Source organism: Stegodyphus dumicola, chromosome X1, assembly GCF_044657685.1.
Source record: "Stegodyphus dumicola isolate Sdum_Otavi_A_Nest chromosome X1, ASM4465768v1".
In the NCBI taxonomy this organism is placed as follows: Eukaryota; Metazoa; Arthropoda; class Arachnida; order Araneae; family Eresidae; genus Stegodyphus; species Stegodyphus dumicola.
The window spans coordinates 168,055,340-168,073,278 of NC_140780.1; the positions used below are offsets into that span (position 1 = coordinate 168,055,340).

Genomic DNA, 17,939 nt, shown 5'->3' on the forward strand with positions numbered 1-17,939 from the left:
ACTGATCCAATTCACAAAGATATCTTACTGAATATGAACAGAAGTTGGAAAACATATCAAGAGGACTTAAAAACATGTATTTCAGATGAGTCACCTATAAAAGTCTCTGAAAAAACTTCTACATTAGCAGAAAAGCAAACTACTTCTACCTCTGCATGTGCAGTGCTCGAGGAAATTTCTTCAACTGTAAATGAGGAAAATAAAAGTCAACCTTCCTGCAATTATGCAGTTCACAAAAGAAAGACAAGCCCACAAACATCAGAAAATAAAAAAAGCAGCAGAAATTAGATAATTTTTTTTAAAGAATTAATTCAGGTAATTATATTTACATAAAATGTAGTAGTTTATATGTTTGAAAATTTATGGTTATTAATTTTGCAAAAAAAGTAATTCATTGAACTTTTATAATTAGGTCATTCAATACTTCATAATTGTAATTTTTCATTTCTCTCCCCCCCTTCTCGAAACTCCAAAATGTCGGTAGTAAGTCCGTAAAAGTTTCAGGGGATTTTTGGGGTCCCACAAACACCCCTGGGGTTCGTACCAGTGCTTAAATTACGGCGGAGCCTGGCTCCGGTACTTCTCAATTTTTAAGATAAATTACAATTTTAGCCGGAGTGCACCGGAGCCTTAAACAAGATGAGCTCTGGTACTTCTTTTTATAAAACTGAGCCACAATTTCAAGAAAAAAATTTAGAATTCCTAACGTTTTAGTTTAACAGTAAGCAGACTTTGCAATACTCTATTTCCCTAAAAATATGAACTCATGAGAACATAAGACGTTCAAGTAAAGTCCCCTCACTCACATGCGGAAACCTTTCCCTTTAAGAAGGGCAATAAATTTGGTGGAGTTTGTTCAGGAACGTGTACATTTCTCGCCATGCCATTGTATCTAGTGTATTGTTATCGATGCTTACAGTTAATTATCATCGCAGGAAGGAAAGTTTGTGTTCTTAAATGTGCGTTAAGTGACAGCGAGTACAATAAGAGGGAAGTACTGAGATAAACTGCACAAGCACTTCCTATACAAAGTCTTCCCACAGTATCCACTAATGGGGAGGGGGAAAGCGTAACCAGCAACTTTTACTTTCATCCTTAGGAGTCAAATTCAGGACTCATTTTACACCTGACACACATCTGCTTGATGGTTATAATTATAGCAGCAGAGAGTCGCATTCAAAGAGAACGTTCTTTCTCACCAAGATTCCCCTCATTTTTTTATTTCCACCCACTCATATTCTGTTTCGCCGTGGAATTTTCATCAGCTATACTTTAAGTATATATAATTCTTGTGATGATAAAAAGAACTCCCCTCTACGATCAGAGTTTAAATTGGGCCGGAGCCCAAGAGTTCGGCTCCGGTACTTCTTAGTTTATGTAATAAATCATAATTCTAGCCGGAAGGCACCGGAGCCCTGTGAATAAGAAGGCTTTTTTATGTAATTGAATAATAATTTCAGTAGAAATTTTATCTCGAAAATTTTATTTTAACAATAAAATTATATTAAAAATTGGTTTTAAAATTTCACTTTATCTCTTTACATTTGATTTAATTTTAATTACTTAATTCTTTAATTATTTCAATAAATAATAATTATCAATTAAATTATAATTAATTATCTAATAATTGTCAATTAAATTACATAATAATTATTGATTAAATGACACTTTATAAACAGTAAATACCTATTAATTAATTTTATAATAATTAGCTATTTAATTTAAAAATTATTAATGAATTTATTGGTCATTTTATTTATTTCTTTACTCTTGTTCCTCTTTGCTGACGTTCTTCCATAGGGCTCCGGCACTTCTAATCTTAGAAATTAAGCCCTGGTTAGTACACATTTCTGCACATTGATATTAAGTACTTTTAAGGGACCATTAAGGGGAAAAAATTAAGGACCTATCAGCAAAGGGAATTTACCTATACCCAAACTTCAATTTTGCAATACTGTTCTAAGAATAAAATAAATCCGTAAGTAGGATACATTATTATTAAATATAATCTAATACTTAACATAACTATAAAACAAATTTGAGAATAAAATTAACTTTGTAAAATTTTTCAGGTAATTAGCATAAAATTAAAAAGTTCTCCAAAATTTACTTACATTATGTATATTTTACACTTATAATAGTGATATTTTAAAGCATAATGACAGTTTAATAACAATTAGTTTTATGTTGATTCTTTCTTTTATGCCTCATTTTGTCATGTACTCGCTCAGTACAGAGGTTTATGGAAATTTTATGTCAAGTGGTATAAGTTAAATTGAGAAGTAAATTCATAACCAGTATGATTTGTAGCAGAAGCCCGGCTGTTGCTGCCTTTACTGCTGTTTAAATTTAGTTGTGCTTTGTCTTTCTGACCCATTTAGTTAGCATAGTTTCGCACAGAGTTGCTGGAGTTAGAATACAGTTATCATTAGCTGTAAGGAATAGTGTTTTATGTTAATTTTCCCATTTTTGTGTTGTATCTTACACTAACAGTAAGAATTATGGAAAGAGAATAATTCATCTCAACACGTAGAGGTAACTTCTAAGGGTAAGAAATTAATTACAAATACTTATATACCTAGTTACTCTGAGTCATTATAGATTTACATAGTCACTACTTATTTTTTAATTTCTAAAACGTATCTGTTAAAAGACGCTATTCAAATCATAATCTAAGAACATTACAGTATAAAATATAAACTACAGTATAAATGCTACGCATGTAATTTATACCCTTCATTCTAAATTAGTAGATGAAAAAATGCTGCAAAACATGCATGTTTCATAGCAACAAACTATCTGTTCATCTTTTTAATTTGAAAAGTTTCAGATTTTTTTTAGCTAATTTACACCAATTTTCTTCTCTTTAACACCTTTTTTGTTTCAATAAACAAATCAATATTCCTGCTAGTCCCTCCTTCCTCCCCTAATTTGTTAGTTTTAACAATATACCTTTGAAGAATCATTTTCTTTTTCTTTATGTAATCAACAAGTTTCCTCTAAATTTTAGAATTTCAGATTTAATTGAAAATTTCTGTTAGTCTAAAGAACTGCATGTATTTAGAATGCATAGAAGATGCTAATTGTATTTCTTTAATACTACTGACAATTGAGAATAAATATGAAATAATACACAGTTACAGCACCAGAGCAATTATGGCAGAGTTTTTTAAATTAGTGAAGCAATGAACAACAAAATTTAGAGCTGGCAAAATTTTTAGAATTCAGGACAGACACTGAGCTGCAGAATGTAGGACCCATAGAGACTGCGCCTAGTGGCAAAATGCCTGTGTACGTGCAGCGAGACATATAACATGAATGTTTTAAATTGTAAGTTTTTAATTTCTTTATTAATAGAAAAATTCCTTACTGCAGATGCCTGTCCATGTGACAGGATTAGAAATAATTTTTGAAAATAAAATTAATCTTTTTGAAAATAAAATCTTTGATTAGAAATATTTTTTATGCTTGTGTCTAATGAAAAGATGAGAAAATAAACAGATGATAAATATGTTAAGAAGGCGTCTAGGATCAAAAGCAGAAAATCTAAAAACTTTGTTTTCACTGTTCTTCCAAAAATTTTCCATAAAATAAAAAATTCATCAAAAATCTCCTAAAACACACATTCATTAAACATCTTTCATTTGGTCATATTTTTCTGGAATTGTAGATCTGTAAATCTTGCTTTCAAATCCTTTTAAACCTTCTAAAATGTAGTCTAAAAATTATCCCTGCTAACTCTAAAAGGAAAAGCCAGAAGATTTTTGAATAAAAAATTCAGAAAAGAAAACTAAGTGAATTTTTAAGAGAAGGATATACGTTTGAATACTCCGAGACAACTGCGCAAGGAAAATATTCTAATGAAAAAATATAAAAACAGAAAAATGAAATTAATTTTAAAATAACTAAAGTAGTTGTTTTGCTTTTGTTAAGAAGTGTTTCATAGCATTTATTATCTTTCTTATTTTTCAGAGTCAAAATATATATAAGTCATCGAAATGGAAAGCAATGCCATTTTAAAATGGGACATGGGAAAATGTTTTATTTTAATACTATTTCTTAATTGTAATTTTAATTTACCATTTTAAATGTTATTTATCAATTTTATCATGTTTGAAAAAAAATTCGTAAATATTCGGATTAAAAATATTGTATACAAATTAGTCTTGAAATTGCCCAATTTAACACAGCATAATGAAAGAAATCATAACTCAAAGAGGGAAAGATATGTTTTCGGTATTAAATTTTATGAACTCTTCACTCTCAAAAAAAAAAAAAATGTTAATGTTTCGATCAAGGTAGAGCCTCATGCCCTATCAAGAAGGAAGAAAAATAATTCATATAATACAATCATAAAAAACGGACAGATCTGATGAGTAAAATTAAGGTCCTTTTACACAGGGTTCATAGCCACATTTTAGTTAAAAGAAAAAAAGCACCTATAAGCACCTTTCAAGCACATTTTAAGAAAAAAATAAGCACCTGTCTACTTACATCATACACAACTGCAACCTTACAAATAACTAATTACAACACAACCTTACAAATTAGACTTGTAATTTAAAATATGAGAAATGAAGTACTTATTAAGAGAGAATAAGCATTATCTCAACAATGGAAAGAAATTATTTTTTTGTTTTGTTTTTAATTTTAAATAATAGTTTAATTTACAGAACTAGTTTACAATGAGAGGAAAAAAAAAAACTATGAAGAACTAAATTATATTACAAGATTTAATGATGAAATTTCAGTTCAAAAATAGAGAAAATAAATAATAATAAGGCATATTTATTGTATTCGCTTGGAACCTAATAATAAATACAATTTATTTTTCCATTCATATTGATATTTAAATAATTTAAAACTAAATTCTAAACATTTTCTAAATTTTCATTGTGTATCAATTTTTTCTCTTAACAGATATTGCAAGCAAAGTAATTTAAGTAAAAAAGAGGAACATTTCTGAAATCAGAAGACAGAAAATTTGCTTCATGCAGTCATCTTTAAGCTTAACTAACCCGCATACTTGGAAATTGGCGAATATTCGGACAGTCGAGCGTAACTTGAATGAGCGGATGTGTGTGTGTGGGGGGGGATGGACTGTAGCCGCTCTTTAGATTTTTCCGCTAAATAAATGCTTTTGAAATTTCAATATGTGCATCATATAAAATAAACCAACGGAACTAAAAAATATCCTGCTTAGCAAGCACAGTAAAACTCTTTTAAGTGTTCATAAACAAATCTCGAACTGAGCATCAAAATTAATTATCTCTGCAAAATATCGCAAACGTTATTGCGCAATACGTGCGCCGTAATTCTTCCCTAGGTGATATTACGCAATCGGAATTAACAACTACCGGTATTGGGAGAATAAAGAACTAAATAACTGGGGTGTTTTTTATTCTAATTTTCAACAGACGGCGTTAAATTTCCGGAATAGAATCATTCTTTGGGTTGGTAGACCGCAGAACTTTTAGTCCTATTCAATCCAGATTGGGTAAAATCCTAGTATACGGTGCAGCCTTGGCGCTATTTTGAAAATTATCGCCAACACCAAAAATGACCCAAACAACGTCTATGTACTATACACTATATACATACCCAAACAACGTCTATGTACTATACACTATATACATACCCAAACAACGTCTATGTACTATACACTATATACATACCCAAACAACGTCTATGTATATACTATACACTATATACATACCCAAACAACGTCTATGTATATACTATACACTATATACTAAGTATATACTATGTATAACTATAATATATTCTTTGAATGACCCGTTTACTACTCATCGTATATGTCCCGTTTTTATTGCTCATTATAAAGTCGCCAAATCCCGTGTGCACCGGATACTAGGATTAAACCCCAGATTGGAAAGTGACCAATAAATAAATAAATAAATGAAATAAAAAAGGTCCGTTGCTTGTTTTACAGCGAACTGTAACAGTTTCAATATTCAAGATTTTGCGGAGAAAGGGGAGACCTCCCAACCTTCGTACTGTATAATGTATTGGCCAAAAAAAATTAAATTATTTTGACTATTCGATTACTTTATTTAAGACATTCCGAATATTATTCCTTAGAAAGCTAATCTGTGTTAAAACACAACCATTTTTGGAAGTTTACTACACTTCAGCAGTTACTGCAACTATGTTATTATAAACATTCATACATATGCTCATAATATAAGCATAACGATCATAATAAACGCGAATATGAACTGAACAAGCAGAACGAGAATGCAAATTTTTAAGATCTTGATAGAAATTCAAGCGTGTGTAGTATTTGGTTGGGAGGAAAAGAATGCCGAATGCACCGGAATTTTCTACTGCTTTCGCAATTCTTTGACCAATAGAACGACGGGCACCTGTCTGTACTCTTCGTGAACACTAAAGGTTATGTTAAGGCAGAGAAAGGGGGAAAAGCTATTTCCGGGAGTATGACTCACCATCTGACATTCCATATTAGACAGAAAAGCTGTTTATTTAGTTTCGGCTTTGGTACGGGGAAAATAGCGCGTTCATTAAAAAAAAAAAAAAAAAAGCACTAAAAGCAAAAAAATAAGGGCTTTAAAGAAAAAGTAAGCACCTATAAGGGCCTTTATATTTTATTTTCAAATATAAGGACTTATAAGCACTTATAAGGACCGCTACGAACCCTGTTTACAAATTTGAGCCAAAATTAAGGGCTTTCAAGGCCAAAAATCGTTTCCAAAAAACACCTAAGGACATTTAAGTACTTTTAAGGTCAGGGATAACCTTGTATAAAAGCGCGTGCATCTGCCGAAGTATGTTGCTATATTATTTCCAGAAGCTTTAACTTGAAATTTAAACAATGAAATATGCGACAGATATGCCTGCATAGCGCACTAAAAAAGACCATTTTGGCCCATGGTTGAAACTATTTGCCCATCTAAAGTAATGTGAGGGAAATTTAATTTTTTATTTAGATTTTATTTCAACAAATATAAAACGCATTTTTAGCACATTAAAGTAAACACTTGGTTCATTTCTATTTAATAGAAATGAACCAAGTGTAAATAATAAGATAAAATTGTTTTATTTATTGTAAACCTTGAAACTAAACTGTTTTTTTCCTTCTTTCTAAAAACCAAAGAAATATTCCATCACATAAAACAAAAACTATTTCTGTCCAATTAAAATGAGATTTTTTTTACTGATTTAAAATAATAAAAATATAATGAATGTTATTAAATTTTTGCATTTACAGTTTGCAGTAAATTTCATTTTAAAGAGAAAGTTAAAAAAATAGCTGCTAGTTTTGTTGTTGAGGTGTAAACACATAGTATAAGATATTTCTGTGCTATATTGTATAGATACTGAAATATGCATTATACTTATCTTTTGTATTATTTAAATTAATATAGAAATAAGAAACGCAAAAAAAAAAAGTTTAATTTAGCTTGAAAATTGAAGTTCTATTATAATGGTAGTTTAGATTCTCATGTCATTCCCATCAGAATGAAAGAAATGCTAGTGTTGAATATGCATGCATAAGGATGTTTCAGTGGAATTTATGTTCTTCCATCACATTATAATTTTCTGCAGATAATGACATATAGCACTTCTGCAATTAGGATTTGACTTATTCTATAATGAATAAACTATTTTAATAAAAGTTGTTAATCATGAAAAAGCTGAATGAATTTTAGCAAGCAAATGACATACTGATTACTTTGCAAATCTTTTTCAACTGGTTCTTGCCATAACTATTCAACTTTTGAGTAAGAAAGTATTATGAAATACTGATGAATTTAATAAAATATTTTTACGCTAGGGAGGTGGGTTCTTTTTCTTAATTATGTCCAATATATGATGGCAGCTTCCATGGAATATATTTGAATACAAGAGCTTCTAACAAGTATATGCAGGCTGAATGAGACTTGTTACGTTTTATTTCATTTCTTTGATTGTCTTGGATTCAATTTATAACTTCTTACTGGAGGCAAACAATGTTTCGAGATATCTCCATTTCTTAAGCATGAGTACTGCATTCTAAACTTAAAAAATTAAGATACTAAGAAATGTATAATTTCCAAAGATTTCAAAATACAATGTATAAAAATACATATTCAAATCTTGTATATGCTTTTAAGACTTAACAGATAGGAGAAAATTGGAAACTGGCATCAAAAAAGATAACTTGAAAACTACGCAGAATCTCAAAATTAATTTAAAATGAAATGACCGAAGTATTAGGCTTTTTATATACAGCATCTTCAGTAGCAGTGTGAAAAAAATTATTTAAATGGTTTATTAAAATGAAAAATTTATTTATAAATAAATTCTAGACCTTGTTTTACCGTTAATATTTATGAGCCTGCTTCTTTCATTAGGCACCCACCAGTGGCTGAGAGGCACTGAAAACTAGTAGTTAGACCCATGTTCAAAGCTTGGCAAATAGACTGACTGCGTGAGTTTTCATAGCTTTCTCCATGTGTAATGTGAATACAAGACTATTGCAGTAGAAAGTCCTCCTCAGAGGCATCCCTTAGGTAGATAGCCTGCCATAATCCAAATAACGAAACAATAATACAACAACAACAAAAAAAAACTTTTGTGGGTTATAAAACAATGTTTGTCATGAAAAAGAAGGCAGAGAAAAGTTACATGATATATACTGTGTTCTAAAAATGAAATTTACTGCATATTATTAAAATGCAGAAGAACAGAATTAAATCGAATTGGGTACTAAGAGAGTTCATATAATTCTAAAATTTTAGTTATCAAAAGACAAAGTTATGATCAACATAACAAAATCAAAAAGCTATTTCAAAATGAGTTGATTTCAAACTCCTACATATTATTATGTACTAGAAAAAATAATCTCACTTTCCTCACCCCACCTCTGATTGAAATCTTTGACCAATCAACTTCATAAAAACCCCAGAATTTTTCAGAATAATTTGTGTTTAACAGTTTGAAATGGAAAGTAATAAGCCTGCTATTGCATATTGTTTACTGTACAAGTTTAAGAAAGGTACTAATGCAGTCTTGATTTATCAAATGTTTAGGAAAGATGCAATTAACAGGGATATATACTGCTACCAGTTTCATAAATTCCAAGATAATAACAGAAGTCCTAAAGATGAATCATGTTCTGAATTTCCATCAGGTTTTAGTGATGCAAAAGGAAAACTTGATCATATTTACTCATACATAACATAAATTTCTTTGTCACATTTAATGTATCTGTCCCTACTTCACAAAAAATTAGACTGAAATGTATTATTACAAAATATTCATTTAGAACTTAAAAGTGTACAAAACTATAGAAACTTTTTATTCTTTAGCAAAGGAAGACATTTGAAATTTCTTTCAGCAGTACAGAATATAACTGGCATTTCCATATGTGAAATTTAATAACAGGGCTTGTAGTTTGGAAACAAAAACAATTCTTGCATGCACATTTAAAGGAAAGCCTTTACCATAAATAAAAAATATTTGGAATAAGTATCTAAATCATTTTTGCTTTTCACCAGAATAATGGAGAAAAGCCTATAATTCCTTAATAAGTATACTTGTATATGTAGATAAAAAAATCAAACAAATTTAAGTTTTAGAACAATTTTTATTCATCAAAATCTTATACGTAAACAATGAAAAAAATAACACAAAAAAGACATTGAAAACAAAATGAACATGTCTTTTAAATCTTGATCCTCATAATCAGAAACTGAAAACTGATTTTTAAGTAATCAGGTTCAAAAAGCTTATATATATAAAAAAAATTAATAAAATAAACTCATTACAGGAATGAATATATATATATATATATATGTGTGTATAATGAAAAAGATTGCAATATTGATGGTTTAGAATATCGACTCCATAATGAACAGCAGGAATTTTGATTACATAGAACACAGTTTCTTAAACTGTGAATTGCCAAAAATTTTACCAATTTTGATATTTAACTTATAATGATTTTACAATTACCAAATATTTTTACACAATGTACCTGAAAATAGATAAAACGCAAACGTTTCGACGCATTTGTTTTATAATATAAACGTTTATTTTACGTGCTTTGCAAGTGATGCTGTCATTTCATTTGTTACTTATTTAAAGTTTTCACATTGTTCTGTCTTAAAATTAGAGATTAATGACTTAAAACTGCAATAGTATATTACAGTAAAGTGAAAAAATTGACAGTTTCACTCCGGTGTGTGTGGGATTTGCGCAATGTTTATGGAGTCTTACAAAATTTTCGTAAGCATTATGGGGTCCAGGGGTTGCGGGAAAAATCTATGATAAAAAGGGGTTGCGACTGAAAAAAAGTTTAAGAAGCCCTGACGTAGAACATTGGCAGCTGAGGAAAATTAAATATTTACCTTTATTTTAAAAAACACATGGCCACAAACAACTTTGCACATTCCTTGTACCTATTTTCAAATTGTACACTTTTGACAGATTTCCAATAAGAAGACAGTAGCAGGCAGCACTTCAGCTAGGCCAAAATGTAGAAAGGAAATGTTTTGTGTTCAGGAAGAACTCTTAATTCAGACTTGAGTGAGTTTTGGTTTTCAATGCATTTTGATTGGATAATTAATACTGCTATATAATTATTATTTTCTGTTTTGAGTTTTAGTTCCATACGCTCTCGCTGCATATCTCACGGTTTCCACAGGCAACATAGAAGTAGCAAAATTTGTGCAACCCATGATTTCCGCGGAGATGCATGTTTTTTGTTTATTTAACTGTGCAACCTTTTCCCGTTCATGGTTTCATTCCGGCTTTTCTGTGATGTTTAATTATTTATTCAGATCTTGGGTTAACAGATGGCATTAGTTGTCTATATTTTTGCAAAATATACAAACACATTTTGCACCACTTTGTGTGCTCTTTTCAAAGCTCGAAGATATCTGTAGTTCAACTCTCAATCACATGAGACTAACTGCTCGACAATTTGCTAGATATATATCCCCCAATTTCATCAAGAAAGAAACTCTTAGACATTGTGCTGTTTGTTTCTAAACAAAAGAATTGAAACTGGCAAAAAAATTCTCAAAGAAATGCGCATTTGGTGCAAAGATGAGGAGTTAGGATGCCTCAAGCCTTGTTTCAAAGTTTATCATTTTACTCTTCATTTCTAATAAATGTTTTATAAATATTTTGCATATTTTCATTAGTATAAACATTTTACCATTATATTTTATAAAATAAATCATAATTTAACCAAGATTAATTTTCAAAATTTTTCTTTTATATGATTATTCTTCAGTTTAAACTTTCCGACAACCTTTTTTTATGAGCTAATTCTAAACTGGGGGGGAAAAAAAAAAAAAAAAAAAAAAAAAAACTTTTTGTATATTAACTTTAAAATATATGTAGATTTGAAATATGCAATTTTCAAACCTATTTTGATAAAAAAAAATTACGCAGTGAGAGGGTTAACATCTTCAGTCTTATATAAGAGTTACATACATAGATTAGTGTGGCAGTGCAGAAAGAAATTACTATTTTTAGAATAAAGAGTGGAAATTATTTTCGCATTAAGAAGCTATTGGTAATATAAATTATAATTTATCTTTTATTTAACTTACACACACACATATATATAGTTATGATATGATCGAAGTAAAAGACGAAAAATAACATTACCAAAGGGCAGTAAGCTACTTGTAAATACTACACAAAATAAACAATAAATTCTCTAATATAATATACAGTCCAGAATATTAAAATTTTATCTTCAAATTTAACTACCAAAAATATTTATTCAAAAATATATGAGCTCATTATCAAGGAAATTCATTTCCTTGTATCTTGTTTGAAATACAACTTAAATATAAATACCAAACATGAGCAGAAATTTCAAATTCTCTAAATCCATGTTAATTATATGAAAGTAACAAAAGATAAGTAACTTTGAAAACAAAAAATATACTATAATTCCTACAAACATTTTAAACATATTTTCAGTCTTTGCTACAACAGTACAGCAAATAACAAGATAAAATCAAGCTCTTTCATAAAATGGCATTCAAGCTCATTTACAATAACATTAAGGTTCTGTATTCTATACGCAACTCCCATTCAGATCAGTTCATTAAATAAAATGAAAAATACAAATATCACATTTCATTTATTAGTTAATGTTTCACATCGTTATTTTTTAAAATGTAACCATTTACAAGTAAATCTGCATTAAAAAAGATTACAAAATGAAGGTACAGCACATCAAGATGCTGCAAACAGCATGTATTACAAGTGAAAGACATAACATTCAGTTACAAATTCACAGGAAGCAATAAGTAAAATAACTGAAATGACTTGAAATGCCAGTTTTAACCATTAAATGCTATCATAGAATTTTTAATTAAACAAAAGTCACAAACATATATAAATTTTAACATTGATCACTATGTGATTAGCTCCACAGATGATTCATAAAATATAAATTTTCAACTATCTCACACCTAAGAATACTCTATTTAACAAATCATACACAAGGCTGATTTACATACAAAGCAAACTAGGCAATGGCAAAGGCTTCAGTACCAAAAAATACACATTTTCACACAAGCACAATGTATTTATTCACTTATTTTACTAGACGATAAATTTAATAACAGCATCCCCCCAAAGAAAATTTTTGATGATTAATCATGGCTTCAAAGTATAGTTTAAGATCAGCAAGCATGTTTACAGTTTATTCCACAATTATATTGAGGGACTTTTGTACTTTTTATTTAACATAAAAATATTTATGTAAATGTACTGCATTAATGCAGTAAAATATGTCCAAGGTTAAAGTGATTATATTACCACTTCAATATAATATATATCAAACAGTAAATAGAATTAGTAGAGAGGAAAAGGTTATGATTTATATTCTAATAAATGCTTTGAGACTTACATCCTCAGTTTCTTGATATCTTAGACACTTTTCAAGCAACGTCCTTATCAAAGGTTTTTTCTGTCATTACAAATAATTTTACTTTTTATAATGTTCAAAAACAAATCTTTTACCTATACACAAAAGTTAAGAAAATTAGTCATTTAATTTCTGAAAAGATACTTTATCGTATTTTAGAACATAAAAACATTAAGGCTTGATAAAATTGTGCTATAAGACAAACAGTTTAAAAACAGACTTCACATAATTACTGAAAATAAATATAACACACATTTCCAGAAAATTAAGAAAATATTTTACAGTATATGAATTTCAAACTGAAATCACACCAAGAATTATGATTTTAAGAAAATATTCCTTTTTCATTAACAAACAATAAGGAGATGTAAGAATAGTTCTCACTGCAATAAATTTCTGCTGCCCCCTAAAGACTTATTGATTAAGAATAGAGTAGCAATTTTATTACAACCTGCATTCCCATGACTTAAAGTCTAATTTGAGATTTTGCTGTAATTGCTCAATTGAATTTGGAAACTTGCTTTTTCCTTATTCTTCTTTAATTTCCATTATTAATACTGGGTTAGTTCAATAGATAATTAATTTTAACATTTAAAGTTTAAATATTAAGGACACAAATTTCTCCTGAAATTTTTAGTGCAATTCCTATGCCACAGAATTTTTGCACACTTGTAAATGCCCTAGAATTTCAACTTTTCGTTCCTTTGATAAAATTACTGTTTTAACCATGAATACAGCCATAAGGTTTTAAAATATTCAACTGAAACAATTTAACCAGTCTCAGTAAAACATAATTAATAACTGTGTGAACAAAAAATGAAGAAAAAAGTTTGTTAAAACTGTATACAATCTATATAAGTTAGAAAGAAATGAAAATAGGTTTTGTATCAGTAATGTAAGCAAAAGGCATTTTTACTATACTGTTCCTTTAATTTCATGTATTCATAAAAAGTAATAATCCTACAATCTTATGGTCTTGCATCAACTATTCTAAGTATATCCTTTCAAATAAAACCATTTTATACATTTCATAGTGTTTAATGTATTTCAGCTCACATATAATAAATTTTAAGCTTTGCAACTAAAATCAAATTTGGCCGATGAATGGGGAAATGTATATGAACACTTAAATCTGGTAGTCTGATACAAGTTTCAATCCTAGTGACGCAGGCTATATTCATTACTTTCCCCATGCATCCTTTACAAGCCCATTTACCTCATAAAGTCCTTCAGGAAAACATCCCTTACATATGTAGTTCTTATGTGCTTTGCCATATTCAATTAATCACACAAATAAACACAATAAAATTTTTGCAATCTAAATCAATTTTTTACACTAAAATACTTAGCATTTAAGATATATTAGCACTGTCACCCTATTGTACCTGGATAGATATCACATGGTCAGTAAATATAAAATGGCAGTCATGTAATAATGTACTATGGTTTCTCAATTATATGTTGGTTTCTCTAGAGTTCACCAAATTTTCAGGTACATTTAAAAATGCTCTATCAGATTTTCAGAAACTGTGAAAAATAATTATGTAGCTGCAACAGTAATCTATTAGAGCATGCTAAAGGCTGCTACATTCATTACATAATGGCATCACATTACTTTACCATAGTATAGTTTATAATACTCTCATTTATCACACTTTGCATTTAACATGGATTGAGGTCAATGCCAAAAAAAATGTGATAAATGCGAGACAATAGAAAAATTTAATATAACTATAAAAATTCACTGATATTATCATGCTAGAGAACATGTATGAAATTTGGGATGCCGGGTGGCCTCTAGCCTAATCTCAGACATTCCCTACCTACTTGAATATTCTTGTATAAATCTGTCAACGGATATTTGAGAGCTGAGTAACAAAAGTACAGATAGAGAATTACTTTTGTACATTAGTAAGAATGTACAAAAATACTCATTTTTATTCAAGTTATTAGTTTTAATGGTACTTTGAAAATACGTTTAGCAGGTAGTAAACATACTTTCAACACATTCTCTAAAACATATTTTATTGCATTCTGCATTTATGCAATAAAGCATAATTAAAGTACTACATTCTATACCTATACCATTGCCTAGAACCTAGCATGCTTATCTAGACAAACTGACCACACAGTAAACATATGAAACAGGTTGACTTGTCCATATTGCCAATACAAAAAACACTAGAATATCAATATACCATTGCTTAAGGCCTAGAAACTTTTGTTCAAGACCCAACCACATGGTTTTGAAAAGTACATTCAGACTTGTCCAAATTGGTAACACAAGGAATATAAATACCAATCATCTTTATAACACAAAGAATACAATACCAACCTTTCAAATGGAAGCAAATTACAAGTGTTCTCAACACATGGCACGAATAATTTTGAGCAATGACAACTACACAGATGAATATTCTAAAATGCTTGGCTTCATTATGTTGTATTACCTGGTGCTATAACAGGAAGGTCAGGAATATGCCTACGGCTTAATGTATCACCAATTAAAGTAGCAACCATTTCACGATCAGCCTGCAAAGATATATAATATATATTTTACTAACTGGAAATGTTAGGAAATAAAAGCTTATGAAAACACTGCAAGGGAAACAGTTTCTTCTAAAAGTATATTCATCAATTTAATATCCAAAAATACATCCTCATTGTTTATTAGCCATTATATTTGGAAGACTATAAGTCAGATTTTTTTTAAATGCTTCACATAAAATAATACAACAAAATAATTTTTTCTGTTGCATAGCACCAGATAATTCATGAAACCCATCATGTTAAAACTTTAAGAAAATAATTTTGACTTAAATTTTAATTGTTTTTTAAACAAGCAAATAAAATAATTTCTCTAAACTGATTACATTTATTTACTATATGGACAGAATGTTTTAAGTTCTAAATTCTACCCACCTGATTAATGAAACCATGAAATACCAATTCTTCAGCCAAATCAGAAGGCGTATCTTTTTGTGTAACTTCACATGACAGCTGCCTATTCATTTTATCATCCATCCTCAATAGAACCGTCATCTATGAAAAGCATTTTACACTTTACATATGAGACAAATACCTGATACAAGAAACTGAAACTTTAGAATTAAGGATTGCTTCCTTATATTAACATAAAAATTCACGCATGATAACATGTAAAGTATGGCTACCTTTCGATAAGGTTTACACAAAAATACTATAATTGTGAGAAAATACAGAAGAAAATTTGACTTTGCTTGCAAAGAGCAAATTTAACATTCAAATAAAAAATAGCTGCAGAAAAGGTCAAACAAAACAAATCTGTTTTATTACCTATAAAGAGATATATTCTAGCAGATATTTTATATGTCACACAAATGAGATACCATAACAACAACCAGATATTTTATAGCAATATATTACAATCAAAGGCTGCAAAATCTTTATATAAATCAAATTCATGGCTCTGTAGACCATTATTGCGATTTATAATTAAAATTTTTAAGATTTATTATTCTTCAAACCATTATAGTATCGATGGTACTATTTAAAAATTTTTCAGTATTAAGATTTACTCTATGTATTTTATTACTTGTCGCCAGTCACCGGTGGCACCCACGGTGCTGTAGCCAAGTCGAGTGCCGGTCACCAGTGACCTCCATGGCAGTCAACATGTTAAATAATAATTCATATTTTTCTAAAGTGCTGCGAATGTTCAATGTTAGATGTATTCAGCATACTGAAATATAAATTCTTGCCCTTTACTATTAGCAGTCTGCAAAGAATATAGTACATCGGATATTCAGATAATTCCCTGCTTTAAACACTTAATAATATAATTTTTTATTTATAAAAATAAATACTATTTTTTAGATTTTTATCTGGAGTGTTTTCATTTTTGTAAGCTTATCTTGGTATACTGGGGGTAATCAAAAATGAGCAGATTATTTTTAAGCATTTATATTATACTCACATATTTTGGCCCTGTTCAATCAATTCTCCACATACACTACTTCCAATGATTTGCTCACTTTTGTAAACATGAAAACCAGTCAGGAATTCTTGACACAGAATATTACTGAAAGCAAGCAATATATTTTCTTGTACCTCATTCAGATCACTGAATTGCTTTGAAAGCTTTCCTTATCCATGGAAATAAAAAAGTAATAGACAAGAAAATTCAATGAGTAGCATGGTTGAGACGTAATCACTTTGTTCTTCCTAAAGAACTGCCACATAGCCAGTTTCTTCAAAAATCTAATGAATGGTCTTCAATGATCTTTAATAGTAACTTGTCATATTTTCCTTACTGTTTTCTTTTCTGCTCACCAATGGATGAACAAGTAAAAGAAGAAGACTGCTACAAGTCTTCTTTTGATATATCAACATTTAATTTGGAAAACTACTTATGTATTTGCCATTCACTCAAAGCATCATCTTAACAGGTTTGTTAAAACAACAGCAGTCTCTACTGCATTTCATTTGACACAAAGCAAACTTTCAAGTACACTTCTTAAACTTTGTGGTCACACATAATGCCAGGATGCTGAGAACAGGAACATACAAATCAACACTCAGGACAAACCACTCTACTCAGATTGATGTCACTTCATGAATAAGTGCAGGCAAACAAGGTCTAGTGCCACGATCTGTAATTACAAAATGCTCGCTTACAGAGATATCATTCTAGAATTTCTGAGTACCTACCTCTATGCATTAATTCTTTTACTACTCAAAAATGTATGTTCAGCTTTGATTGCCTCACCTGTCTAAGAATGCCTTTCATCCACCATGAAAACTGCAAGTTTTAAATCTAACTTATCAATAAAATTTAATAAATGCAAATTAAATTTTTGACATCTATCATCTAACCTATAAATTTTAAGTCTTTAAAAACTCTTTTTAACTTTTTCATGTGGAAAATATCTAATTTTTTCTAATAATTTACATGCTAATTTGGCTTTTAATTCAAACAACTGCAATATGAACTTCTATGGCAAAAAAACTTCAGTCTCAGCAGAAAACTAATTTACCATTA

The 17,939-nt window shown here is 29.4% G+C and overlaps 1 protein-coding gene across 1 annotated transcript in view; it reads right to left on the reverse strand.

Annotated features, from left to right (window-relative positions):
• Positions 1–11,554: 11,554 nt before the first annotated feature.
• LOC118188372 (nuclear receptor-binding protein-like) overlaps positions 11,555–17,939 on the reverse strand; it is a 63,672-nt gene continuing 57,287 nt past the window's right edge. Inside the window, exons 12-13 of the mRNA XM_035358787.2 lie at positions 15,842–15,961; positions 11,555–15,451 (exon numbers count right to left, since the gene is read on the reverse strand). Of these exons, the coding sequence (XP_035214678.1) occupies positions 15,356–15,451; positions 15,842–15,961 (216 nt within the window). The 3' untranslated portion in view covers positions 11,555–15,355. The remainder of the gene's footprint in view (positions 15,452–15,841; positions 15,962–17,939) is intronic.